Genomic DNA, 27,086 nt, shown 5'->3' on the forward strand with positions numbered 1-27,086 from the left:
TTCGTGTGGAAATGTTTATTATCACGGGGAGTTTAGCACCCCCGTTATTGAGTGGTATAGCTCAATATTGTGAAAAATAAAACTGCACTCCAGAATTTTGAAACGGATACCGAGGATTCATCACATCACTGCTACGGTTTTTCCACAGGGATCACTCCTGCTCTCAGAGAAGAGCACTTTTCATTTCATTCCAGTTAATTTTCCTTACAAAGATAAATGATTCTAACATGTGCAGCTAGACTCTGAAGCCATTACTTTTAAAACAATTTTTTTTTGAAGACTCCTATTTACTTTCATAGTCAAAACTGTTGGTGTAGCCTGAGTTACATTTAGACTTCCCTGAGTGAGGCCGAAAGCTTCTGCTTCCAACCAGAATGTTCTTTGTGTATATTTCTGTAACACTGCTCGTAAAATGGTCTGTTTGTTGTTGTTTCCTGGAAGACCACCCTAATGTATGAATAAATATCCTGCAAAACTCCGGCTGACTCCTGGTTTCTGGTTGACCAATTGCTGTCACTTTGGTGTAATCACTCAAAGGCCAAAAGAATGCACATTTGTAAACAGAGAAAACACTGCAATCCAGGCACCACATTTGACTTCTGTCTTTTGTCATTTAGTAATAATGCACAAAATCTAGCTGATTGGTCCACTGCTCGTAATTCAATATATTCATCCGATTCATAAATTCAGTTTATAGACACATACTTTTACATACATGTATGCAAGTGTAGCTACCGAGCAATGTCTGGGATCGCAACAAGGAGTAAGACCTTGTTTATCTCATCCCCTGCTGTAACCCCAGGGTTGAAAACAGTGCCTGGCATGCAGTTGGAGCTTAATAAATATTTGCTTGTTGACTGAGGAGCTGGGACTTTGCACTGTGGTCTGTGGGCGGCCACAGAGGGCTTCATTGCAGGGGGATAATGTCACTTTCTAGTTTTCAACTTCATTTTCTGTGAGACCTCTAGTGTCTGTTGGCCCTAAAATGTGATGGTTCTGGGTATGAGCCAGGCCTCGAGTGGGAGAAGAAAATGCTGCAGTTGTCATTTTTCTCTTCTTTCCAGTCATAGAATTCCGTGGGGTTAAACCAGCCCTTAAAGTTCCCCTAGGCTGAGCATGAATCTCTAAATCTTAACTTAATCGAGTGCTACTGACAACTCTGTCGAAGCACACGTCGATGCAAAAGCAATGCAAACATTTGAGGATGGTGACTAGCCTGACTGCATTTTCCCTCTCTCCATGCTAAATGAGAAATCATTTATTCCTTCAGTAAATTTGGATTGTAAGCCTACTGTGTGCCACACCTAGTTTTGAGGACTGGGGGTAGAGCAATGGGCAAAACGGACAAATCCCAGTCCTTGTGGAGTTCATAGTCTACTGGTAAAAACTGTAATAACAGCGACTAAGAATTGATGAATAGAGAAATAATATCAGATAGTGATGAATGCAATTTACATGTGTACATATATACATACATGTGTACATACATACATGTGTACATGTGTACATTCATGTAGGATAAGAGAATAGAGAGTAATAGGGGTGCTATTTTAGTAAGGCGGTCAAGGAGGGGCTCCCCGAGGAAATGGCTATTTAGCATAGTGAGGGTAAGCCTCATATATACACCGCAGGAGAACATTTAGGCACTGTGGATGGAGGTGCAAAGGCCTTGGGGCATGATGGTGTCTGGCTCACTTAAGGACAAGCAGACTAGAGCCAAGAGAACTGCAGGAAGAGTCAGGGGGATATGGAGGAAAGCTAGCCAGAAACTGGGTTATTTACAGCCTTGTTGGACAGAATAAGAATTTTGAATTTCAGTCTGTGGAATGGAAAGTTTTCAGATTTCCTTCAAGTGTTCCTGAACTAATTAAGTGATTTAGAACAAGCTCACAACCTGCAGTGATCTCCTCCGAACTTGCTGAACTTTTTCTGCATGTCTCTTAAATCATGGGTACGGGAAGATTATGAAAACAGCCCTAGGTTTTTCTGATCAACAATTACAGTAGGACTGTTTCCACCCAACTCTTGATAACCTCCTCTACTAACAAAGTCAAAATAGCACGTCATTCTCTGGTGGGCCTATCCAATGTTTCTCCTTGAACAAAGAAGAACATTTTTGCAGCACACATGGTAATTCTCAAGCACTATCAGTGCTGTATTTTTCGTCTTGTTTTTGATTGAGAGCAAAGCTTTAAGTGTATCCCTAATGCATCTCCTTTGCTTGGATGACCTGGACTCAAATTGTTTAGCTGGTACTTACTGATTGGACAACCCTGACCCATTACTTAACTTTTCTACATTTCATGTCATTTGTCTGTCAAACAGGGATTAATAATAATATTTCTATCATAATGATGTTGAGGATTAAATGAGATAATAGATATAAATTGCTTAGAACATGCCTGGCGAATGATAAGTAGCAGATAAAAGTTCACTATTTTCACCCTGACATGACACCACACATAAATAGAGATAGATTTCTATACAATCACAGATAATATATGGGTTATACATTGTATACACGCATATCTAACATTCTCCCTTGTAAATCCCTAGCCAGGGATGCTGGGTCCTGGTCACACATGCACACTCCAACGTTTCCACACTACGTGAGCCCACAGAGCTCTGCTATTCCAAATTCTATCCAGCGTAAACCTTACCCAACATTAGGTGTGCATTTTCCACCATCCCCCTCTGTCTACTTACAGCAAGCATGCTCTTTGCCACCAAAGCACTCACAGTCATGGTTACTGGACAGCAGTACTGCCGTATGTCCTAAGCTATGTGTTTGTTGCCATAAATTCTTTCATCAAATATTTATTTAGCATCTACTAAATGTATGTATCTGGAGGCTGTGTGGGATGTGGATTCATAGAATCATTTCCAATCCCATCTTCTTAACTGATTGGTAGTGTGACTTCGGGCACATTACTTAGCCTCTCCAGACCTCAGTTTCCTCATTGCAAGTGGAGAATAGACAACAGAGTTCACATTACAGAGTGTGGACTGGTTCAAGTGACAACCCGTATTTGCAGGATCCATCAATTTGTAGACGGCAAAGCAGGGCCATGGTACCCGGTGGTGATGACCAAAATTGCTCTGGTCTTCCTAACAGATGGTACACTTCTAAAAGATGATGTTATGTCCCATCCTTCCTTATGTCCCTCTGAGCATGGGGCATAGTGGCCTGAACTGTTAGTGTTGTGTTCTGTTTGCATCTTTTGCTATTTTAATAGAATAAAGCAAAAGGAAAGTCATTTATCATTTTCTTCTCTTAATTTTCCTTTCCTCATTCCAAGCAGCTAGGCAGACCTCGGTGCTACCTTTTCCTTCAGAGGATGACTGTGTTTTAAGACAGAAAACAGAGGTTGCCTGTAGGCCCCCTCCCTGCCTGGCTTTTTTTTTAAGCCTCTAACTTAATGCCGTTGATGGCATTATGCTGGGTGTGTCAGAGCTGGAAAGAGGGGTGTTCAATGCTTTTGAGGGGAGGTGGGTGAGAGCAGCAAGATGGAACAGAAAGATTCCCCAAGACTCTGATGGAGCCTGGAGCCAGGTCCATCTTGAAGACAGTGGGTGGTAACCTCTGAACAGGGTATGGAACGTGGGCTTCCAAGCCCAGGCAATGCTACTGGAATATACCTGGAGGGAGAGATTGGCCATCCAGCCACTGGATTTCATAGGAATCTGTGGGCTCGGAAAACAGAGGGTACTTCTGCTTTTCTTAATAAGACTTTGTATCATAATTTAAAACATGTGCATGCATAATGTTGATAAAAAATAAAAACCCAGAAGGACTAAGAATTACAAAAAGTACTTGTTCATTTTAAACACTAGACACGGCTATCATGTTATTACTCCGATCAGACGTCACACCAAGCTTCTGATAAGAAGCAATCTCCTTGTTCCGTCTAGTAAATCACAGGAAAAAATGCCTTTAAAAGTATGAAAAAGCTTTCTTTTGTTTAAGTTTGGCCTTTGTCAGATGTTAAGAAGTGTATTTCAGTGCCAAGATACCCTGAGTCTGAGTCTATAAAAATTTTGAAGATTCTAGTAATTTTCCAGTAAATTCAGATAAAAAATGACATTGACTCAAATTTTCATGTCTCCCATTATTCACAAAAATTTTAAGATACACTTGTCTTATATACCAAGCATTTTTAACCAAAAAAATTTAGAACATTCTTCTGTTTCTAGATCTACCCTCACTGTATTAAAATTGGTCCAATTCAGAAAGCATGTTATATAAAATCATGATTTGCAAATAATAGGTGCTCATCAAAAAAGAAAAGACAAGAAAGAAAGATATGCAGAAAACTCTGGAACTTACATAAATTACAGAGAGTAAAGAGATTTTGGTGTAGGTATTTTAGTAAAATATTTCTGATGATAAATATACATATATTTGGGAAAACAGTAACAAAATACATAAAGAACAAAATTAGAAAAATCACTATAACTTTAATTCCCAGAGATTAAGCTAATTAAGAGTTTGAAATTTATATGGAACCACAAAAGACCTAGAATTGCCGAAGCATTACTGAAGAAAAAGAAAGAGGCTGGAGGAATAACTCTCCTAGACTTGAGACAATACTATAGAGCTACAGTCATCAAGACAGCATGGTACTGGTACAAAAACAGACATATAGACCAATGGAACAGAACAGAGAGCCCAGAAATGAACCCACAAACTTTTGGTCAACTAATCTTCAACTAAGGAGGCAAGAATATACATTGGAATAAAGACAGTCTCTTCAGCAAATGGTGTTGGGAAAACCGGACAGCAGCATGTAAAACAATGAAGCTAGAACACCCCTTACACCATACACAAAAATAAGCTCAAAATGGATCAAAGACTGAAACATAAGACAAGATACAATAAACCTTCTAGAAGAAAATACAGGCAAAACATTATCTGACATACATCTCAGAAATGCTCTCCTAGGGCAGTCTACCCAAGCAATAGAAATAAAAGCAAGAATAAACAAATGGGACCTGATGAAACTTACAAGCTTCTGCACAGCAAAGGAAACCGTAAGTAAAACAAAAAGACAACCTACGGAATGGGAGAGAATTTTTGCAAATGAAACCGACAAAAGCTTGATCTCCAGAATACATAAGCAGCTCACATGACTTAATAAGAAAAAAACAAAGAAGCCAATCCAAAAATGGGCAGAAGACCTAAACGAGCAATTCTCCAAGGAAGAAATACATTTTTTCCCTCAGATATTTTCTGATACATTTTCAAAACCTATGCACAAGTCATTATATATTCCTTAACAGTAGCTTGATCTGTATCTGTATTATATTCTCTGATTTTTTTCTGTTAGAAGCTTAGTGCTAATGTTAATTTATATAAGCTCATTTTACAGTGATTATGTACCATTTATATTTTATATTTATTCCAATTTTTTTTAATCCATTTGGTTGTTGACCTATTTCTGGTCCCCTTTTTTTAGGTGGAGAAATTGCTCATTTGTGATGTAGTTAAATCCAGCTATCTTTTCCCCAAGTTTCTTTCCACTTTCCATTAATAGTAGAGCTTCTTCTCACAATGAGTGCTTCAAAATAAACGTTAAAATGTACAGCACAGTAACTACAGCTGACCAGACTGAGAGCGTGGATCTTAAAAGTTCTTATCACGAGAAAAAAAAGTTTGTAACTGCATGGTGATGGATGTTAATCAAAGATATGATGGTAATCATTTCATGATAAATACATGTATCAAATCATGTTGTAGTAATACAATGTAATATATCAACATTTTTAAAAATATATTAAATTAAATTAATTAACCAAAAAAACATTAATTCCAATTTGACTTGTAAGAATTATGATGTGTGGTAGTGTTTCTTTCTTAGCTCTCCTGCTTCTTGGATATACCCTTTGTTATATACAAATACGATACTGCTTCTACTGTTCTAGCATTATAACACGTTATAATAGGTTTTTACAGTGCATGGTAAGATATGGTAAGAAGATTCCTAAACTCCCTGTTCAACTAGGTCTTAGCTTACTTTTCATTTCAAGATGAATTTTTAGTATGTTTTGTGACGGTCCAAAAAAGATCCAGTTAAGGGTTTTCATTGGAATAATAAAATAAACCTATATCCACGTAAAAAGATAATATTTCACATCTCTTTTCTTGTTCAGGAAATAGTTTGACTCTGAATTGATTTATACTTTTTTGCTGATGTCAAGTTTGAGTCCTAAAGGCCGTACACGTTCTTGTTAAGGGTTCCAATTAAACTTTTTATATCGTGTTGGTTTCTTTTACCTCTGCTTGTCTTTGGGATGTAATTTCTTCATTATAGATTCTAACTGGTTGTTGTTTCTATTCAGGAAATCTGTGTATTTTTAGCTTTAGTTTTATTTCTGCTCATTTAGCCAAACCAATTTATTCTAGTACCTTTTCACTTGATTCCCAAAGTAAGCAATCATGTTAATGGTGTGTAGTTAGACTTGTTGGCATTTTCCAGAACGCCTAGACTTAGGTTAACTATTGCTGGTTATAAAGGGCACAGTCATTTGTTTTTACTGTTGTGGTTTTGTTGCTTAGTTTGTCCTTTTTATTTCTTTAATAGATGGGCCTCAGGTGTTAAAATGTTTGTTGTCGATTTGTGATAGGTTTTACCATGTGAGTAAAACATCTCTCTATTCCAAGTTCTCTCTCTCTCACCCTCTCTTGCTCTTTCTAATAGGATTGGGAACTGAATTTTATTGTACACCATTAATGTTTTATTAAGATCATTGGTGTACCAAGAGGAGGCGGTTACAGCAATCCAAGCTGGGTCTAGGAAGAAAGGGATTCATTAAAGACAATAATAAAACCAACTATAAGTCATTCTGCACCTTATTACTGACATTCCACAGCAATTCTCAACAGTGTCAGCGATAAAATACTCCTCCCAGGAAAAAAATGCTGTGCTGATCACAGTTCAAAAAACTGCTATTATTACTGTTCTATTTTCCTAATATATATGTAAGCTTCAAATTAGCACATTCTTGTTATTTATCCTTTAAGAAACATTGTATTCTGTGGACGTTAATGTGAAAAACTGCCTGTTATAGCCTGGTCCCCAGTGCACATAGGTGAGTAACAAGCCAGGTTCAGTTATATTTTTTTCTTTACAATCATGGTGCTGTCATTATTTATACCAACCACATCTACCGCTTAAATGCAGGAATACATAGTGTCACATGACTTGGAGACACAAATAGGAACCAGAGCAGGCTCCAGCAATTCTGAACCATTACGAACTTCAGAAGTTTTTACCAAATATAACAGAATTTTATTATAAATTTTTGAAATATAAAGATATCTTAGTAGAAAATGTTCAAATATGAACACTTTTGAAAGCTGCTAGAAAATCCAAAGAAACTCAGACAGTCTTGCAATTTTTCAGAAAGGTGAAATGGGGTTTTTATGAATCTCAAATTTATCCTTATGTTTAAGACTTTCCTTAACTATTTGTTGTTGTATGGGAAAAGAACCTCTCAAAATTAAAATTTACACAAATTATTCTGTCATCAAGTAGGTGTAAAGACAGATTGACGAAAGTGGCTACACTGCTACTGAAAATAATTGCAACGTAGTTGTAAGTTATAAATTATGAAAATGATACAGAAAGATTGCTTTTAACAAAATCATTGACAAATTTGCGGAAGCCTTCAAAACAGAAACTCTAATGTTACTTCTTATATATTTGACCAATATATTGATAATTGGTTGACATTTGTCTTCTATTTTAAAAAAAAGTACTAATGTAGTTTAAAAATACTAATCTAGTACCCCTTTACTTATTACACTGTAATTATCATTTTTATTATTGTATTGACATATTTACCTACATATTATGTATATATATCAGCCAATAAAAAATTATTCATTGTATTTTCTTTGTGGTCTTAATTTACTGGATTCATTTCATGATTATCATTGAAAATAATTTGTCAGACAGAAGAGCCAGGTGTTATGTAGTCTGAGGGTCAATATTCTGGTAGCCATTAATTAAGATTATGTAATTCATTGCATTGACAGATTCCCTGATACTAAATCATCCATTCATGTTTAGAATCAAACTCATTTGGTAAAGATACATGACTATTTGAAATTAATTTCAATTTGCAAGTATTTTATTTATTTATTTTATTTTATAAACTTTTATTTATTGAGTTCTAGTCATTTTACAATGTTGTGTCAAATTCCAGTGTAGAGCACAATTTTTGCAAGTATTTTAATTAAGACTTTGCCACAGGATTCCTGATTTTGATTTGTAAGTAATTTTAATTGAGATTTCTGCCATGCAAAAAAGATCTCTTTCTTTTTCAGATTTTTCTATCCAAGTTTGCTAATTTATCAAAAATTACTAAGTAGTCTTTTTTTTTTTTTTTTTTTTAGCATTCTGGACCAGTTTGTGTAGCATTTTTTACCTTTCTGTTTCTTAAATTTTTCACTCCCCTGCCTAAAATGAAAAGCTCCAAATCTTTGAAAAAACAATGATTTGATCAAGTTTTCAATAACTAACCAGTGCTGTTTACCTATTCATATTTCTCATTGTTAGCTAACACATTAAGATGTTCAATTTATTAGCATAGAGTTATTGTAGTACTCTCTAAAGTTGTCAGTCTTTATTTGTAATTATATATCATTTCTCTTTCTATTTATTTGTTTTCTATCTATTCTTTACTATTTGCCAGAAGCTGGTTGATTACTTGGTCTTCTAAATTAACAGCTTTTAAATTAATTAATTCACAGTTTGTTTTCCAATTCAGTGATTTTTTTTTCTCTGTTGTCCTTTCAGGATTTAATGGGGCATGTTGAACAAAATGCTTAATCTACATTCACTTCTAGTTTTTATTAATCTACATTCATTTCTAGTTTTTCCTTTTAGTATGAAAACGCTAAAGGTATCAATTTATCATAGAGTATAGCTTTGGCAACCATCCTTACATTTTGATAAATTTTCCTGCATGGCATTTCCTAAATTCTATTCCTTCAACATTTAATTTCTTTCTTGATTTAGTCGAGAAATTTATTTTTAAATAGACCGAGTTATTACATATATTATGAATATTCATTTGTAATTATGGCATATAAAATATCTGCCTCTTTGTGATTTACTTTCACAAATAAAACCTGCAATTAGTTCTTTGGCTTTTGACAAATGCAGAGTTTTGTGCCCATCACCACAATCAAGATTCACAGGAGTTCCTTCACCATCCTGCAGTCAGACTCCTACCTGTCTTTAATCTGTGACAAATACTCATCTGTTCCCCAACTCTATAGATTTGTCTTTCCTAGAACTTCACATGAATACATAAACTTATACAATATGTACCCTTTTGGGTCTGGTATTTTTCACTTAAAAATGAATTTTTTTAAGTTTATCTATGTTTTAGCATGTATCAATAATTCTTTCTTTTTTTCTGGTTGAGAATTCCATTGAATGGATATACCACTATCTGTTTAACCATTCAGCCACTGGAGGACATTTAAGTTCTTCACACTCCGGGGCAATTGCGAAGAGAGCCTCTGTAAACATGTACAGGTGAACTTAAGATTTCATTTCTTTATAGTAAATACCTAGATATCTGAGTCACAAGGGCTAGTGTATGTGTAATATTGTAAGAAACTGTTAAAATTTTTTTCCAGATGGCTGTATCACTTTTGCATTCCCACTAGCAATTTATGACAGGTCCATGTCCTTGCCAACACTGGTACTGTGAGGTTTTGTTGTTTTCGGTTTTTTTTTTTTTAATTTCTCCATTTTAGTTACTTTTATGATGTGTAGTGCTAGCTTATTGTGCTTTTAATTAGCTTTTCCCTAGTAACTGATGATGTTGACCATGGTTTTATGTACCTATTGGTTATCCATAACCTTTACAATATTTTAAAGTGTATATATCATCCAATTAGTGATTTGTTTAAACAGTCCATGGAATCTCAGAAAAAGTATATACTCTACACAATTTGGCGTATGTCAGTGTATCTCAAACTACAGCCCTTGAGCTATGTCAATTAATTTAACTTTATTAATTGTATTATTCCAGCACATCATTGTTTTATATTTGTGTGCATGTGTGTCCTATTATGCAGCTTTGTGTGATGATTCCATACTACAGTTTTGTTTCTACCAGTTTTTACTTACACTTCTAACAATTCTTGTTTTCACCATTTTGATTTATTACTTCCCATATAAAGATGAGGAAGTGCTGGAACTCTGTTGAGCTTTATATAGTTCATGATCACAGCGACTTGTTCTGTTCCCTGTCATTCATTTTCCCTTGGATCCTAGACTTGCTCATATTAAAGTCTGACTCCTGATTTTTTCTGTTCGTGTATCTCTGATACACCTTATTCCTTGCTTTGGAATATACCTAATTATTTGATTGTCACTTTAGTTGAGTGATTTTTGCAGTTAGCACACCATCGTACTAATATCCAAATATCTAACTGTTGCCAAATGTCTTTTTTACAATTATACTATGATACAGTATTGAATTTTCAGGGCCAAGAGAGATTGATAAGATGATGAACAAGTGTAATGCAAAACCATGATTTAGAGACTCGATTTAGCCAAAATAAAAATGCAGGCATACCCTGGCACGCTTCCTTAACCTCTGATGTAGCTATCAACCTGGAAGGTGCTAAAGAGATCCAGGTGATGAAAAAGTGGGTTGTGAATATTCCACATCACTGTGCTCATTTACACAACTGCTGATGGCAAGAAGTGATTCCAAAACATTTTGGAATTCTGTGGAAAAGATTGAGACTCAAAAATCAAACTTAATACTAAACTAGAAAGGATGCAATTTGTGGGTAAATGCTGGTAGTTGCTAATCAGAGAAAAAAATAAGGGTGCATATAATTAGTGCCCCCACCCTCCCATCCCCAAAAGCCACCTTTAAGCAGTGTAGTCAGTGAGGTACTTATTACCCGCCTGCCACCCTGTTCTTAGGTTATATATAAATGCGTGTTTTATACTTAAATTAAAGGAGATTATTTGGCATAAGGTTATTTAGGCCAAATTTATTTGTTCAGCTGATTTTAATTCACAAACTGTGGTTCCTTGAAGACTATGAATCCCTCATTCTTCTCGATTTCTGTTCCAGGAATCAGCTACATTGCACCTTTGAGCCGTTATTTCTCGAGTGGGATGTGGATGGAATATTTTCCAAACTCTTAAATAACTGGAAGTGTTTTTCCCATGACCGTTAGACCCAAACGACAAGTGAGGTGGAAAGTGAGAAATGAAAGCATAAAAACTTGAAAAATTAAAAGTGAGTAATTATTAAATTATTAAATAATTTAAATTATTAAATAAGTAATTAAAAGTGAATAATTATTAAATATACATACATAGGAGGAGTTTCCAAACATAAGTAACAATGAGATAAGGCAAATAGAAAAATGAACAAAAATAGCAAAATAGAACTCCCCAAAAAGAAAATAAAAATGACCCACAGATATTAAAAAAATCAATCTCAGAAGAAATACAAATTCAAGAAAAAATGTTTAAGATGATCAAGAATGTAAATATATTAGATTTAATTTAGCTTTTAGTCTGATAAAATAGTTACTAGTGCAACTAGTAACTGAAACAAGTTTATTGAAAACAACTTAGTAATACTTTACAGGAAATTTAAAAGACATTCATATCTTTTTTCTGATAACTCCTTTTTTAAGAGCAGATTCTAAGAAAATGATCAGAAATTGTCCAAAATGTTTACGAACACTTGTATTTAAAGATATCCATTGCAACAGAATGTATAATAGTAAAAGCTGGAAAAATTACATGCCCAACTATAAAAGAATATTTATGCAAATGATGAATTCTTCAGCTGAAATATCGTTGTCACTAAAAATCTGCTCATAAAGAGCACACATGTACTAAAAAAATCAAGAATAAACGAAGAGTGCAACATTGGGTAAACAATGCTCAACTCTATGAAAAAGGTATGTTTGAAAAGTATAAAAGGAAATATATAAAAATACCAACAATACTGATTCTAGATAATAGAATGGAAACTTTTTTTTTCCTGCTTCGTTTTAATTTGGGGAATAAAGTGACCACAGTTTCAACAAATTAGATTATCGTAATGCTCGTTTGCCATATTTCCAAAATGGCTTTTATAGAACAGGATTTCCGCATGGAAGAGCGTTTCTCAGAGTGAGTTCCCTGGAGCGCCAGGTACCCGTGTGCTCTGTCAGGGGACTTTCAGGGTGCGATGTGCATGGGAAACCAACCCACATCCGCCCTGCAGAGATTCACAATGCTCATTAGCAGAATGAAGATACTGAGAGGTCTCATTGTCTTCTCTTAAAATAGGAAATATCAAAACCTGTTCAGTTACTGTTGCTCAGCACAGCGCAAATGTATTTGACTGTAACATTTCAGATACACCCCTTAAAAGGACATAGAAACGCTTTCAGCGAAATCCCCTTACAAATACTAAGAATTTGGATGAAAACGAGTAAATGATTGAAAGTACCCAGGAGGTTTAAATGAGCATGATTCAGGAAGGGCTTGAGTTATTATATGCCAATGAAGTTAGCTGAATTAAAATTAAATCTGATTTGTGTTTACTATTCCGAAACAGTAATTTTACCGTCTGACCTTCTAAGTGGATCTCTATCTAAATAATTAGAAATCAGATGCTGGGATTGTTCACACTTCGTCCTACATTACAGCCCGGCTCGGGGTAGCCCGGGCGGGCGTGGGTAGGGAAAGGGAAGAAGAGGGAGGGAGAAAGAAAACAAAATGTTTCAAAGGAAGCAGGTGACGTCCTAAAGGCTCGTCTTTGCTTTGCGGCTACGTTGACCTGCTTTGCAAAGCAGAGATTAGTCCTGGGGCACGTCGCTGAACGCTGATCTATTAGCAATCAGACTTGCTTTTTACGATTCCTTTTTTGATTTCTTTGCTGGGTATTGAGAGCCGCAGGCAGCTGAGACTGAGGGCAGCTGAGAGTCCTCCAGTCCTTCAGCACTTGACTTTGAAAACTACTGCTGTCCCAGAAATATCTTCTCTTGGGGGAAAAAAAAAAGAATTATCCCAAGGCCTTAGCTCTTAATTTATAAGATACTCAAGGAGCAGAAATAAGAGATTTAGCTTTTGTGCTACATTAAGGGGCGGTGAGTGAGCTATGTGGGCGGCATTCAGTTTACACGTGCAAGAGATTAGGGCCGTTCTGCTACAAAGCACGAGATGTGCCTGAAACGCGAAGAGTGCAGGCTCATACGGAACACAGAGGACACCTGGGCCATAGGCAGCAGGATGGAGCAGAGGGTACCCGCCAGAGTTCCCATCCACAGCAGCAGGGATTTCCTAACTGGTAGGTTTAGATGGTCCTGCAGCCCAAACGCCCAGGCTAGGAATTCTCTCGCGAGATTCACTGGCCAATGCAGGGCTGGGCCAGAAAAGCTGTGACCAGGGGCGCATCCTCAGCTGCAGGGGACCCTGGACTGCTGGTGGCCAGCAGTTGAGTCTTCCCAGCAGCCAAATGAACTCACGGTTGGTTTATTCCAACCTCCCACCATTGCTTTTGAGGCCGATTGCTGTGTGCAACTTTTGATATCCTACCGTTTTTCTGTTATGCCAAACGGTACTTCTGTTCATGCCAAGCCTGTCTTTTAAAGGTAGGAATGAGGTGGGGAGGGTGCAGCTCAGTGGTAGAGCACGAGCTTAGCATGCACGAAGTCCTGGGTTCAACCCTCAGTACCTCCGTTTAAAAAAGAAAGAAAATGTATTTTTTAAAAAGAAAAAAAATTTTTTTTTAATAGAGCTGAGAATCAGCACAGCTCCCGTCATCACCGGCCAGCTGGTTGTAAGGCACAAAGGCCTTGGTGTCTGCAAAGTGCTTCCTGCCCCCCTGCCCTGTGAGTCTTGTATTTGCCTCCTTCAAAAGGCCACAGCGTCCTAATTCAGAAGAAGGCCTGAAGGAGCACAACTCCAGGCATAAGACTCTTGGTAAAGTCATTACTAGAGACTTTCTTTCCCCTAAAATATAAAGCATTACTAGTGAAGTGAAAAGGTTTCAAATCCAATATGGGAAATGTTGGAAAGATAGATAGAACAGTACAGAGTTTAAATAACGCCCCGACCGCAGCCTTCCCCAAAGTGTTTACAAAGGCAACACAGCACGGCAGGGAGCAGCTTGGACTCTGAATCCAATTCCTCCTCTTACAAGATGTAAGACTTTGGACAAATGACTTAACATCTCTGGGGCTCGCTTGCCTCATCTGTAAAACAGGGTGACTGTGAGAATGCAATGCTAGCGCTTGAAATGCTATCAGCACACTGTGGCACTTAATAAGTACCGAAGACAGGCTAGCTGTGGGAGACAGCGAATTCCAGTGGAGAGAAATCATTACAGGTCTGAAGTTCTTCTTTATTAACTGAAATCTCTGATGATCTGGTGTTTTGTTGATACGAATTAATAGGTAAACCCCAGTTCCGGTGATGGTGTACCAGTAGACTTAGATCTGCATTTTGCTGCAAATATTCATTTCACAATCAACAGCAGATTGCTTGTAACAAGTAAAACAGTTGGAAAATATCGGTCAAATTTTCTCAATAATGAACGTGAGGTCATTATGTAACGTCCAGGATCCCGAGTTGATTCAAAGCAGCATATCAAAGAGGTCTGTATTTATCAATTCTTGGAATTCTCCATTACTCTCCACTCTACAAAATGTGTCTTCAGTGACTCTTATATCCTGAATCCACACCACGTCCAGTGTGCTCAGGAACAAAGTAGACACTGAGCACAAACTTGTGAGCACACAATTGAAGAAGTAAGGGGGTGAGGGGTCAGGGAGTCAAGGTTTAGACAGCTCCAACAACTTAATTTTGAAAAACTGTATGACCTTTACCCCTGTTTCCTACATAGAGCACAAATAAATAATGGATGTTTAAGCCACACTGACGCTCTGGAACGTGCAATAAGCACCCAGTGTAAAACATGAACCTTCTTTTTGGATATTTCATTTCAAATCACTGGAGCCTCCATCCTAGTGAAGTCCTACACAGAGGGTCTCAGACAAAGCCCCAAGGCTCTGCTGAAGCTTGGTTCTATCTCGGCCCGATGCTTTTTGGACTAAAAGGCTTCCTTAGGTTCTGTTTGCTGGTAAGAGGCTTTTTTTTTTTTTTTTTTTTTTTTTTTTTTAAGGGATTGAGATTTGTTACAAATATTTTCTGTATACAAAGGAGGTTAATTCCTCCTGGTCATTTCAATAACAAAGGAACCCATTCTTTTAGATAATGTTTGTTAGTGCTTTTAATGTTACTTAGTGCTGGAATTTTGCCGTGATTTCTTTCAAGCATGTGACACTGAGCAAAAAAAAATCCTGGCACAAGAATCAGGGGCTCTGGGCCAGGGCCTGGCTGCTCCTGCCCTGTGATCTGAGCATCGTCGGATGACGGAGTGAATGACCCCTCCGAGCTCCAGTGCCCACAGATGCGTATTGTGGGTCAGATGTACTTCCCTGAGTGCTAGACACTGCAGCAATGTCGATGAAGCAACACGATGCACAAAAAGTGTAAACCGTGAGTATTGTTGTTGTCAAAAGTTCCAGGGCGGACTATATTTTTCAAAAGTAGGCTCCCTAGCTAAAGAGTAGTGGCAAAGAGCAAAAAATCTATAGTGAGACAGGTTGTGGTTCCAATACTGATTCTGCCCTTTACCAGTTGGGTGTCCTTTGTAAGTTACTTACCCTCTGATAGGTCTCAATTTTTACATCAATAAAATGGGAATAGAAAAATACTTGCTCATAAAACTGAGGCACGGATTAACTGAAATCATGCTTGTAAATCACTCAGTCCAGTTCCCAGCACAGAAATTATACCACTGTTGTCATTGTTACTTTAACATACAGCTATACTATTATTTCATATTATATGACAATGTCATAGTCTTTAAAAGGATCACATACATATAAGAAATAGTCATCTGTTTGCTTAATTCTGATCAATTCTTCCTCAAAGTAAGTAACTGTAGACTGATAACTGTTTTTAACATGGTAGTACGGAAGCAAAAAAAATCTTAATTGCTGATTTGAATATGTCAAAATATGTAGTTGGAATCCGTATTTTATTTTAAGGTCTTTACGCATCACAGTGAAAACTTTAGCAAAGAACATCTTAATGCCTCCTCTTTCAGGATGTTATCAAATAATGAAAGACTGATGAATCCGTATTTTCCCCCTCAACATATTAGGAAGTATCTAAAGTCAATGTGATGACTTTACAATATGGGTGCTGTAAACAGAAGTAGTCCACAGTTCATCTAGGGTCTTTGTGTGACTTTTTGGATAAAATCCATAAATTCTCATCCTGCTTTAAAAATACAATAACAAGAAGCAATTCAAGAAAATTTTTTAAAAGATCTATCATCTGAAGAAAACAAACAGTCTAGGAAAGTCAAAATACTTAAGGTAGAACTGTATGAAATAGAAATAAAATGATTATAATGATACAAATAGTAGTAAGAACAGCTACAAATTAGAAAATCATAAATTCAAACATGATCTGTATAACAGACAACGCTGAAAGCTCCAGGATTGAATGATTATTTGAACAGAGTGGCTTTCCCATTTAGAGTTCAGGAGTTTATTCACCAAGATTTTTCATCACAAATCAACTTTTTTTTCTGGCATTAAAACTAGGAAAACAAGTTGGCTGATGAAAAAAAAGGAAAAGCATGAAAACTCAAGATTGTTCCCCATCTTTCAAAGGGTCTTTTAGAGAGTGCCCGTGTCTTCACAACCAAATGTTTTCTAGTTCTATATTATTACTTTGCCCGCCACCAGTTCCCTTCTCCATAACCAGCAAGGAAATGGAACAGGTAATATCTGGAACGAAGGGAAAACGGTGGGTTCGTTCTAGGCTTCTGACCGAAAGGAATTGAAAAGCACCTTTCAGCAGCAGAAAGCGCTGCCTTCAGGTGCTCAGAGGGAAACCCCAGAGGCGCCCAAAGGCTCTGATGGGGACCGACCTTTCTCAGGACACCCTGAGGAGGGATCTCAGCCCAGCTGTCCAACTTGAAGACTCGGAAGTCTTCAGAGTCACTGAAATTCAAGTTACTTTTCTTTTGGGTAGAGCAAAAGTCAAATGCATTGCGTTCCACGGTTTCAGCTAGGCATTTCTTTGACAGAGGCTGGTGGGCGGGGTAGCAATCTCCTCCAACATTAGGACAGCAGAGATTCGACTCTAGTAGAAGAAGGTGTAGTAGCAGCGGGGACCACTGACTGAGTCCTTTGCTTATGGAGACTTAGAGACCTATGATCTTGCCTCACTGAGTCCTCATTACAATTCTGTGTTATGATCTCCACTTTACAGAGGAAGAAACAGTTCCAATGCAGTGAAATCGTCTGTTCAAGGATGCGTAGCTGTTAAAGCTAGTCTGGTATTCAGTCCAGTCTGACTCTGAAACCCTGACACTTAAACCCTACTGAAACAGTTGGAGAACCATGTAATCCCCTCTCACTCTAAGCAAAGGAAATATCTACAAAACATTAACCACAAAGCCTATCGAAGCCCCCTTTAGCTGTCCTCTGAGCTCCCATTCCAGGTGCTGCATCCTCCCTTGTCTTTCCAGAAAACCCCGCCCACAACATCAGAAATGCTATAACGCCAGTTAAACTCCCCTCCTATGATTCAGTTTGTGCACGCTGTCTCTTTCCACTGGGGATAAGACAGGACGAACAGGGCGTGGTCCCTGCTCCTACGCATGTCACCAGATCTGCACTCAGAAGGGGCCCCGCACGCACTTCGTCTAATACTTTGCTGCCATCTTGAAAATCTCGGTAACTTTTAAACAAGTGGCCCCACCTTTTGATTTTGCTGCCCCTGCAAATGGGATACAGATGTTGGCTACCAGTGCAACTCCAGCACCAATCACGGCCATTGAGAGAGGTCTCACTTGGGTCCAAATACTGTCCTTAAAACTGTATGCCATCCACTCATTTAATCCTCTCAACACCTAAGGAGGGAGGTGCTATTATCATCATCAGCCCTTTTTAGGCAAAGAACCAGAGGCACAGCGTGAGTAAGTCACCTGCCCGAAGTCACGCTGCTAGAATAAGTGTAGAATGTGGGATTCCAATCCAGGCTTGCTGGCTTCTTCTATGCTACTCTGCTTCTGGGATGGAAGCGGCGACGAAAGCAATTAGGTTGAATTTATAATTAAACCTCAAAGCCGTTTGAGCAGTAATTTTCCAGGGACTTAAGGTTCTGAAAATACACCGGGTCTCCTGACATTGGAAGGCTGATCGCAAAATTACAAGAGGGACAGGACATCTGTGCACAACAGATACTATTGAATTTCTCATATCAGAACAGCATAGCTGAAGGGGTTTGTAAATGTTAATAAATCTTTGGATGTTGACGGGTCTTATAGGTCTGCATAAAATCTAAATGAGATTTGCATCTGACCTACTTAAACTATTTTCTTTATTCCAAACAACTTCAGGAAAGCCATTAAACCACCAGGACGATAAAAGCTGATACTTACTTCCAGAAAAAAGTTAAATAAACACAATAGCTAAGTGATAATTTAATTAGATAAATTTATGTCTAAAATACAGGGTTGTATTTTTCTTCCCCAATGCAAGCACTGACCCTCCGTGCTTTATGAAAAGTAAAATGAAACAACACGTCATTGACAAGGGTCTTCATCGTCTTAGAAATTATAAACTAGCATGTACCTCAGTTGAATTTCTTTACTGATCAAACAATTTAACATTACACAAGGTCTGAGTTTTTACGTTCTATGTGACATCTGTGTAACTCGCTGCTTTCTGAGTGTAGGATGTGTACTCGGGTTATAGAGGTTTATTGTTTTCCTTTTTTCTCAAAACCACTAAAAATCCTTCTAACTAACCTACAAGTGATTTTTCTTTCTCATTTTCAACGTCGTACACTTTAATAGATTTTGTTTCTACCTTGTTAGATAATAATTTTATTACAACCGCTGAGACAAGGCTCTCACAAATTTAGAGCTGCTGCGTGGTTACGTAGATTCTTGTTAACATCCCCTAAAAAGACAGGTGACTACTCCCCGCTCCGATTTTCATCTTAACTGTCGTAACTTTAAGATCCACGACCGGGTCTGAAACATCCCCATCAGACATCCACATCACAACAGATCCCTTTCTCCCCGCCAAAAATAAATGAGCCAGTTGTCAGGGCTGACTGGTGCATTTTAAAGGCTATCTTAGCCAAGGGTATTATTTCAAGAGATGAGCAAATGGGGAAACCCCACGGTCCTGCCAATAAAATATGAACTTGAGGTGCAAAGAAGCACTCATAAATATTCCCTGGAACAAGGGGTTCGTTGTTTCACTCCAGCCCTTCTAGTGGCTGCTCTGATCTCAGCCTCTCTCTGTGTCAGGGAAGCCTCTCCCTTTAACCTGTGGTTTTTTCAAGCTGAGCCACTACGCTATTTATGACTATAAATTTGAGTCGCCCCGTCTGTGCGCTCCTGGTACACACACACTGAGCGCCCCCCTCCTTTTTCCCCACTTTGGTATTTCAGTGTGGAAGGATGAAAGGGCTTCCCCTGGAGCTGATGCGGTTGGGGATGTGGAATTAGCTGCCGTGCCGGTATGAGGTAGACTGAGAGCTCCCAACACAGCCTCCACCTGCGTGGCCCAGAGACAGCCTCGAATGACTCACCTCATTCATTTTCTTCTTTTCAAGGGCTTGGAAACAAAACAAAACAAAACAGAAAAGACTTCCTATCTTTCTCCACCTCACCCTCCTTGCTCTCTGCCTCCAACTGTGAGTCTTGACCTCTCCTACACTCTCACCATCTCCTCTCCACTAAAAACAGAGCTAATAATTTCTTCACAGGCGTGACAGGAGGACTCAATCAAAATTATAGACGCAAAAGGGTTTTAGAAGCCAAAAACGAATTGCATGTTTGATTATTGTTCTTTTTGTTCAATGTGCCTTTTTCCCTCTTTTTTTTTTTTTTTTTTACTTTCCCTTCAATTTCCCCTTTTAAATTTTAATTATGTTATAAAATAGGAAAGGCAAAACCCATGAAATTCAATCAATGGGATGGTCAGGGAGAGGTGAGGAGGCAAGGAAGGATGGGGTGGTCGGGAAACGAACAGCCCTGGAGGCTGGGATGCCCTGGGGAGCTTTTCTCCTGATGGGTGGAGGCTGCAGTTGGCACTTTATAAGCCTTTCCTTCTCAACCAGAGAGGAAACAGGAGACTGTACCTAAATGATTAAGCTGTAACGAATTGATTTTCAGCTAATCGAAGCCTCAGGCTATGAAGAAAGTGGGACCAAAGGCAGACCCCAGGAAGGGTGGGGGCAGTGAGGAGAGGGGTGCCAAGAAAGCCTGGAGCCGGGGAGGCCCTAGAACGGCAGAGAAAGGCCACAGAGTGGGAGGGGAGTGGGGGGAAGGAGAGAGGGAGGTGATATTGACAAAAAGGAAGAATGAAAGGGAAGGAACCGGAAGTGCAGAGTGAGCAGCCCCCAGCCCTCGTTCTTTGTCACACTTTCTTATTTCCAGCTGTTACTTTGATTAAACTTCTAAAACTAGCAATTTGGGAGTGACCATTAAAATGTGCAAAAAAAAAAAAAAAAAAAACTTCTCATTGAACGGTGATTATAACCTTCTCTGCTGCCAAGCCCGTCAATCTGGAGTCACACAGCTTTAGGGGACAGCAAGCATCCCCCGGGCACGCGCGGATGCCAAGGTTGGATGGAGGAGAGAGAGCAGGGCTCCACCCTCAGCAACTCCTTTTCTCTTCAAAAGTGAGGCATGTCAGGGGAGAGAGTATAGCTCAGTGGTAGAGCACGTGCTTAGCTTGCTTGAGGTCCTGGGTTCAACCTCCAGTACCTCCGTCAAAAAAGTGATCAAAATGATAAATAAACCTCATTACCTCCCCCAAAATAATAATTAAAAATCATAATTAAAAAAGGAAATTTAAAAAGTTCAATGTATTAAAGAGTGGCTGTTTTACTCAATATTAGCATTTGTTATTCCAGGCATAATCCCTGAATATGTAACTGTAATCTTTAGATCATCTTTCTTTCCATCCCATCTCATCACCCCCCTTCCTTGAAAAAAGGAAAAAAATCTTGCCGTGTGTTTATAGGTGTGTTTATGTTACCCAAGTGTTAATAACCCTGTTGGAGAGACTACATAGATAGGCATCTTTCGGCAGATCTGTGTAGAAATTCCTCTCCACTGGGCACTTGAGTCAGCCAAAAACAACAGTAAATATCAATGATGTCTTTCAAATCTGTCAACTGAGGGCAGAAGCATTTTTTTCTTCCAGTACCAGGAGAATTTAATGATTTGGGGAAGTGAGGGGAGAAGGGTTTAACTGAAAAGTTTGAAAGCCCTTTTTTTTTCCTATTTCATATCTTAACATGCTAAATATGTTGTTATAAAATATGAAAAAAATTTAACCACATTTTTATACTTTTATGCATGAGAATTAGTATATACTCTTGAACTATATCTCAGTATTTGACACCAAGCCAACTGATCAAAACCCAATAATAAACCCAAAGTTCTTCTTTATCAGAGAAATACATGTAGACAAAGGACAATATAAAAGTGAATTTCCTGTGTTTACTGATTTTTGTAATTTCCTCTGAAACATCTACAGCATTATGTCATTTTAATTATACTATCACCAAGTAATCAAATAAGATTGGCTTCTAACTAAAAGATCTTAGAAATGCATTACATGTTTATCTTAACGTAAACTAGAGATACACTAGATACACTAAACATTGCAAGCAAAGTACCTAACTGATACGTAAACTAACCCTTAACATTTTTGAAAAAGAGATAGTTAAAAGAATTACCGGAAAAATATTTTTGTTACTAACAAAATAATGTGGTACTGACTAAGCAAAATTCCACTGACATTCAATAGTTTCAGGGACAAAGCAGAGAAGTCAGCCTGTAAAAGCTGGAGGCCATGAGACTGATAAAAGTTGGCCTAAGAATAATGAATAAAACAGAGTGGGAAGTTTCTCTTCACACAATTAAGAGTTAATATTTGTTTGTTCAATGTGAACAAATCACTAAAATTATTTAAAAGGGAAAATAATGTTTTTGGCTTCATATTTAGTTGTTTACATTGGCCTTGAAGCAATTTCTTCACATTTTACTTTTTTTCTTTCAGTAAATTCTAATCTATTTTTCGCTTATGAACATAAAACTAGTCTCATCTGAAGTTTTTAAAAAGAGATATTTTGTTAAATATGAGTCAAAGTTCGAATAAAATTTAATTGTTCTTGGTGAGTAAAACTTGTGATGGAAAAAAATGTCTTCCAGAATGACAGGATAACTGTAGAAAACCCATTATTTGAGTTCCAAAATGACAAGGGCAGGCATTAATAACAAAGATGCTACTAGGCCCTCTTTAATATAATTCAACTTATTATGGGAAATGTCAACAAATTCTTTTCATAGATTTAAATATCCAGGTGACTTCCTCCATACAAGTCCCTTGACTATTGCTAATTTGATCATTGGCCCTTGGTCTCCACTATATATATATCTTTACTAAAAATACAAAACAAAACCCACTGGAGTCTTATAAAACATGAGAAAAATTGCAAATAATATTTGTTACTGAATGTTACAATAAGAAACACCAAAATTCTTAGCACAGTTAATAACGCTATTACACTTTTACCTTTTCTAAGCATGCTTTGACCTTCTTTATTATGAAGAAATACAGAAGTTAAAATTTTTACTAAGTAGTGATTGACTGTAAGCTTTAGATGTATGAGAAGGCATGGTCTAAAGACAATAAAATAAAATTGTGGTTCAATTCTCTTCAGAGACTACTAGGTAAAAATCACTTCGTATCAGAATCAATTTGTCACTAATTTCATGTAAGACATTTTGTTCAGCATTATTAAATAAAGAAAAGGCAATGCAGTTTATTACTGAAGATGATTTACTCAGCAATTCAAGCATGATAGGAATAAATAAATATTTTTCTGAAGCTTATGTCCAGTATTGCTTCTCTGGAGTCAAATCAATCATTGTTATTTCACGGTATACTTAATAAACCACTTTGTTATTATAATCCAAACAATGTAGCCAAAATTTTATTGTTTTAAAAATAAAAGCATTCTTTCATGATAAAAATGGTCCTAGAAATCACTGAATAAAACTGTTTATTATTGTGTTTGGCTTTCTTATTCTAGGTAAGTTTGTAAAACATAATGGCACACAGGTTCAAAAATCATACTTAATTCCTGTCTGAAAAAAAACACACTTCTCTTGTGAATGATCAAAGCATTCAAATATAATAAAATACATCATTAGAACAGACTCATGACTGAGCTATTGTTTTATAAAGTGCAGAACATAACGCATTCTTTCCTGTCAGATTTCAGATGACCTGAACTGATTTTTTTCTCAGTGATTTATTGTGTGAATCTGTAAATCATGCTAGGTTGCAATTTTTCTATGAAAAGATTAGGACAAATTTAAATTACTGAATCATCTTGAAAAACTGCTCCACAGGAAAACATACCATGTTTGCATGCGGCTCATACTAGGAAAAAGTAATCAAACTAATTTAGAATTAAGACATATTTTAATGGCCTGAATGGTCCAAACTGAACCTGTTAATTATATGTAGAAGGAAAGGGCCCCAAGGACACCTGATTAGGGCAACCAATGAAGACTTACTAAAACCCATAATGAGAGCTTTGTCTCCAGCAACGTGAAACACATGATTTATTAGGGACCTTCTCCTTCCTGCTACGATTCCGAAGAGCAAATGAGCAGGGCATATTAAGCCACATATATTATAAAAGCATCACGTGTTATTAAGATTTGTTGCTATCTGGATTTTCAAAGAGTATTTTTTGAGATAGTAGATGAGGAAGTTTTTAATTAAGTGTGTAATAAAACATGTCCTATTTTAAGCCCAAGCAGACTGCATTTTTAAAACGAAGTTTTAAAAGCTCTTACGCCAAAAGTTGATTACATTTGCTGATTAAGTTTTGTCTTCAAAAATAAACACGTACTTTTTTTTTTTTGGATGTTTGAAGATAGTAAATTTTCACCTTGGGTCTTTACCAAAACATTTGAAGAAAATTACAGCCCTTGTAAAATCATTTTAAAGGTAATGACTCTTTAATATCATTGGAAGATGAAATACTGTGCTCTAATTCATTATTTGAAACTGTCAATAACAATGTTTTTGGTATTGTCAGTAACAGCACTGAGTAAAACATAATTTTAAAAATTATTCTCTAACACTGCTCTTAAAGAATTTTTCATTTGAAATTTTATATCTTAAATGGAAAGGAAAGTTTTGTATAGGTAAAGACCATCATAACATGTTTTACATTTCTCTTGCTTTTAAAAAGAAATCAAATAAGTAGGTTAGATTTTAATCCTTATAGTTAAAAAATGTTCAGTGGCAACTTCTTTTCCAAAATCTTTGTCGACAGAATTTCAGACTCTATCCTTGAAAGTCTTTGATAGTAATCTTTTACAATATTATTTGATCTTAAATTAATTTCACATCAATATTTTCACAGGAGTTGCCTCCCCTAAATGAAAGTTCTTAAGTGGCATATAAATTACACTTGTATGTTTTTTAAATTACTAACCAAAAAAAAAAAAAAAAGGTTCAGAATGTCACTTTTACTTTTCCATCTATAAGTACTTGCATTATTAGCAGTAGTATTATTATTAATTTTGCCCATAGCATAGCAATCCTCATAAATTCTCTTTTTTTTAAGACTGTTGCCTGTTTATTCATACATTTAAGCAAGGATGAAATTTTAACAAGATGTGAAAAGACCTAAATCTACCCAAACCATGTGTTTAATTTTAGCTTTTTATATTGAAAAAACAAAATATATATATGTACACATGACTTTGTTGCCTAAGGCAAAATCTTACATTGCCTCAATGAAAGGAAGGAAACAGAAGCCAGAGAGAAGAGTTATAGAAAATGACTCTAAATAAACATGACCACCTACCAGGCAGCTACTTTACCATTAGGAAAACTTTACTTTGTTATAACACAGATTAACAAAGAAACGAACAACATACCTAAATTGACAAAGCTCATGACCATGTCAGCATCATTCAGAAAGTTGGTATCATGGAGGCTGGCTAGAGGAGGACTCTGGGTGGTCAGGGGAGTCGTTCGAGACAACTGTATACGGCGAGGGTACCCATTGGGAGAGGCTGGGGGTCCCTTCCTGGCTCCTCTGGTCTCTCCTGCCAAGGATGCCCTCCCCGAGGACTCCGGCTCCTCGGAAGTGTCCTCACTGGCCATGGCGTTGTACAGGTCCAGCATAAAGAGAGGTGCGGAGGAAGCTTGCTTTCCAGGTGAAAAAGGTCTGGGTCTGTGAGGCAGACCCAAGATAGAGAGAATTTCCCTCTGGATCTCCCGTCTTTCGTGGTTCCGTAGTCTTCTATAAATAAAACTGGAGTGAACATGATTGTCTCCCAAACCTCCTTTTGCACAACCCACTAGAACCCAGCAGCTCCAGAGGAAACCCACAATACCCCTAAGTAAAAATACAGTCAGATGCATTTTTGTCCAAAAGCAAAAGCTGGTATTTTTAGTCCTTCTTCTCCTCTTAAAAAAAAAAAAAAAAAAAAAAAAAAATCTAAGTTCCTAGGAGGTATACGTTCCCAGTAGCTGAAAACAAATTTACCTATTCTTCATGACAGTGTCATTTCTGAACACAACATCCTCACGGTTTTTCCTGCCCTATTTTAAATATTTTTGGAATATGTCAAGAGTTGTTATTTCTAAGAAAGCTGAAACTCGGATTTCCAATTATCCACAGTTGTTAAGAGTTTTTGCTGCATTGATGTAGCGGGAGACGGCTAATATGATTTGATCAGATGACCTATGCATTCCTATATGAATGTATGCCAATCAGGCCTTTGGTATTTGAATTAACGGAGGTTGATCTTCTGATAAACTGTAGTTCCCAAAGTCATCTTCACTGTCTCTTGACTTCTTCTCAGCCCTTGTGCTCTTCCCAAGACAAATCCTGATTTCTGAGTCACAGATCTACGCTGATCTGCACCTTGGTGTTGGAACATATATTTGTCCGGCAGCTTGGTGATAACTTTAACATCTTTTGTGTCGTCTTAGTGTAAAGCAAGACTCAAGGTTGTGCTAGTCAAGTCAGTGTGTTTCCCTGAATTTACTTGAAAACCTTCCTGTGGGCTCCTTCACTCCCTTTCTCCTCCTGACTGTTAATTCCACCTCCAGCAGGCACAAATACACCAGCCCTCTTCAAGGGAGATCTAAAGAGTAATGTAAGCACAACCGTGCTGGGAAAGAAGAGGCTTCTCATTGTAATTTGAAACTGGTAAAGCAAAAAGAACTTAACCCTTTCGCTACCAGAAAAGCCTCCATTTTCGCAGTTTGATAGCCAAGCATCTAACACAGCACAGTGATGCCTGGAGCGTGTTAAGTCCTAGGAGTGGGGAAAAGCCACTTTTCAAGCAGCAGACTGAAAATTTTGTCACCAATTTTATAGTGGACCCTTTCAGATCTTTCTTTTCATAGTACACATTGAACACACTTCTATATTAAGTCTCAGGTTGCGGCTGAATTCACATGACTCCGTTCTATATTTGAGGTTATTTCTAGTTTTTATAAGTTATTAAACGTTACTTCTTAAGAAATAAGAGGACAAGGCATAAACTGAGGTTAATTTGTTATTCCTTAATGACAGCCAGATCTTTTCAGAATAAAATACAGTAGAGAATTCATCACCGGTAAATATATTCTCACTCCCAAAGCAGTAATTATAATAATTAAATAATAGTGATTAGATAGCCCAGCTTTAATAATCTTTAAATATCAGTATTTTATGCAGAAAAATACATTCGTATTTCTCCTGTTAACTCAGTGCATTGGAAATACAAATAGCCTAAGATATGGTGTCATGATTCTTAACTTTTAAGTCATTTCGGTTGAAATGTAAACAGACTTACAAATTAGCTATTTCCCATCAGTTAGTTGTACTCAGTACTTTGATTCGGTTTAACCTATGCAAATAAACACCAGTCAAATGTTCTTCACGACTGCATGAAGATTGAAATTT

At 37.3% G+C, this 27,086-nt stretch overlaps 1 protein-coding gene and 1 long non-coding RNA gene across 2 annotated transcripts in view; both read right to left on the bottom strand.

The window, feature by feature from the left end:
* The window catches only part of BMP5 (bone morphogenetic protein 5), a 109,797-nt gene extending 83,505 nt beyond the window's left edge, over positions 1-26,292 (bottom strand). Inside the window, 1 exon segment of the mRNA XM_006182370.3 lies at positions 25,063-26,292. Coding sequence (XP_006182432.1) covers positions 25,063-25,552 — 490 coding nt within the window. The 5' untranslated portion in view covers positions 25,553-26,292.
* On the bottom strand, positions 15,136-20,473 carry LOC116658327. Its single transcript, XR_004313673.1, has 3 exons — positions 20,464-20,473; positions 17,735-17,739; positions 15,136-15,479 (listed from the first exon to the last, which is right to left on the bottom strand). It is a non-coding gene; the product is annotated as an uncharacterized LOC116658327 (long non-coding RNA).
* Positions 26,293-27,086: the final 794 nt, after the last annotated feature.

Source organism: Camelus ferus, chromosome 20, assembly GCF_009834535.1.
Source record: "Camelus ferus isolate YT-003-E chromosome 20, BCGSAC_Cfer_1.0, whole genome shotgun sequence".
NCBI classification, from domain to species: domain Eukaryota; kingdom Metazoa; phylum Chordata; class Mammalia; order Artiodactyla; family Camelidae; genus Camelus; species Camelus ferus.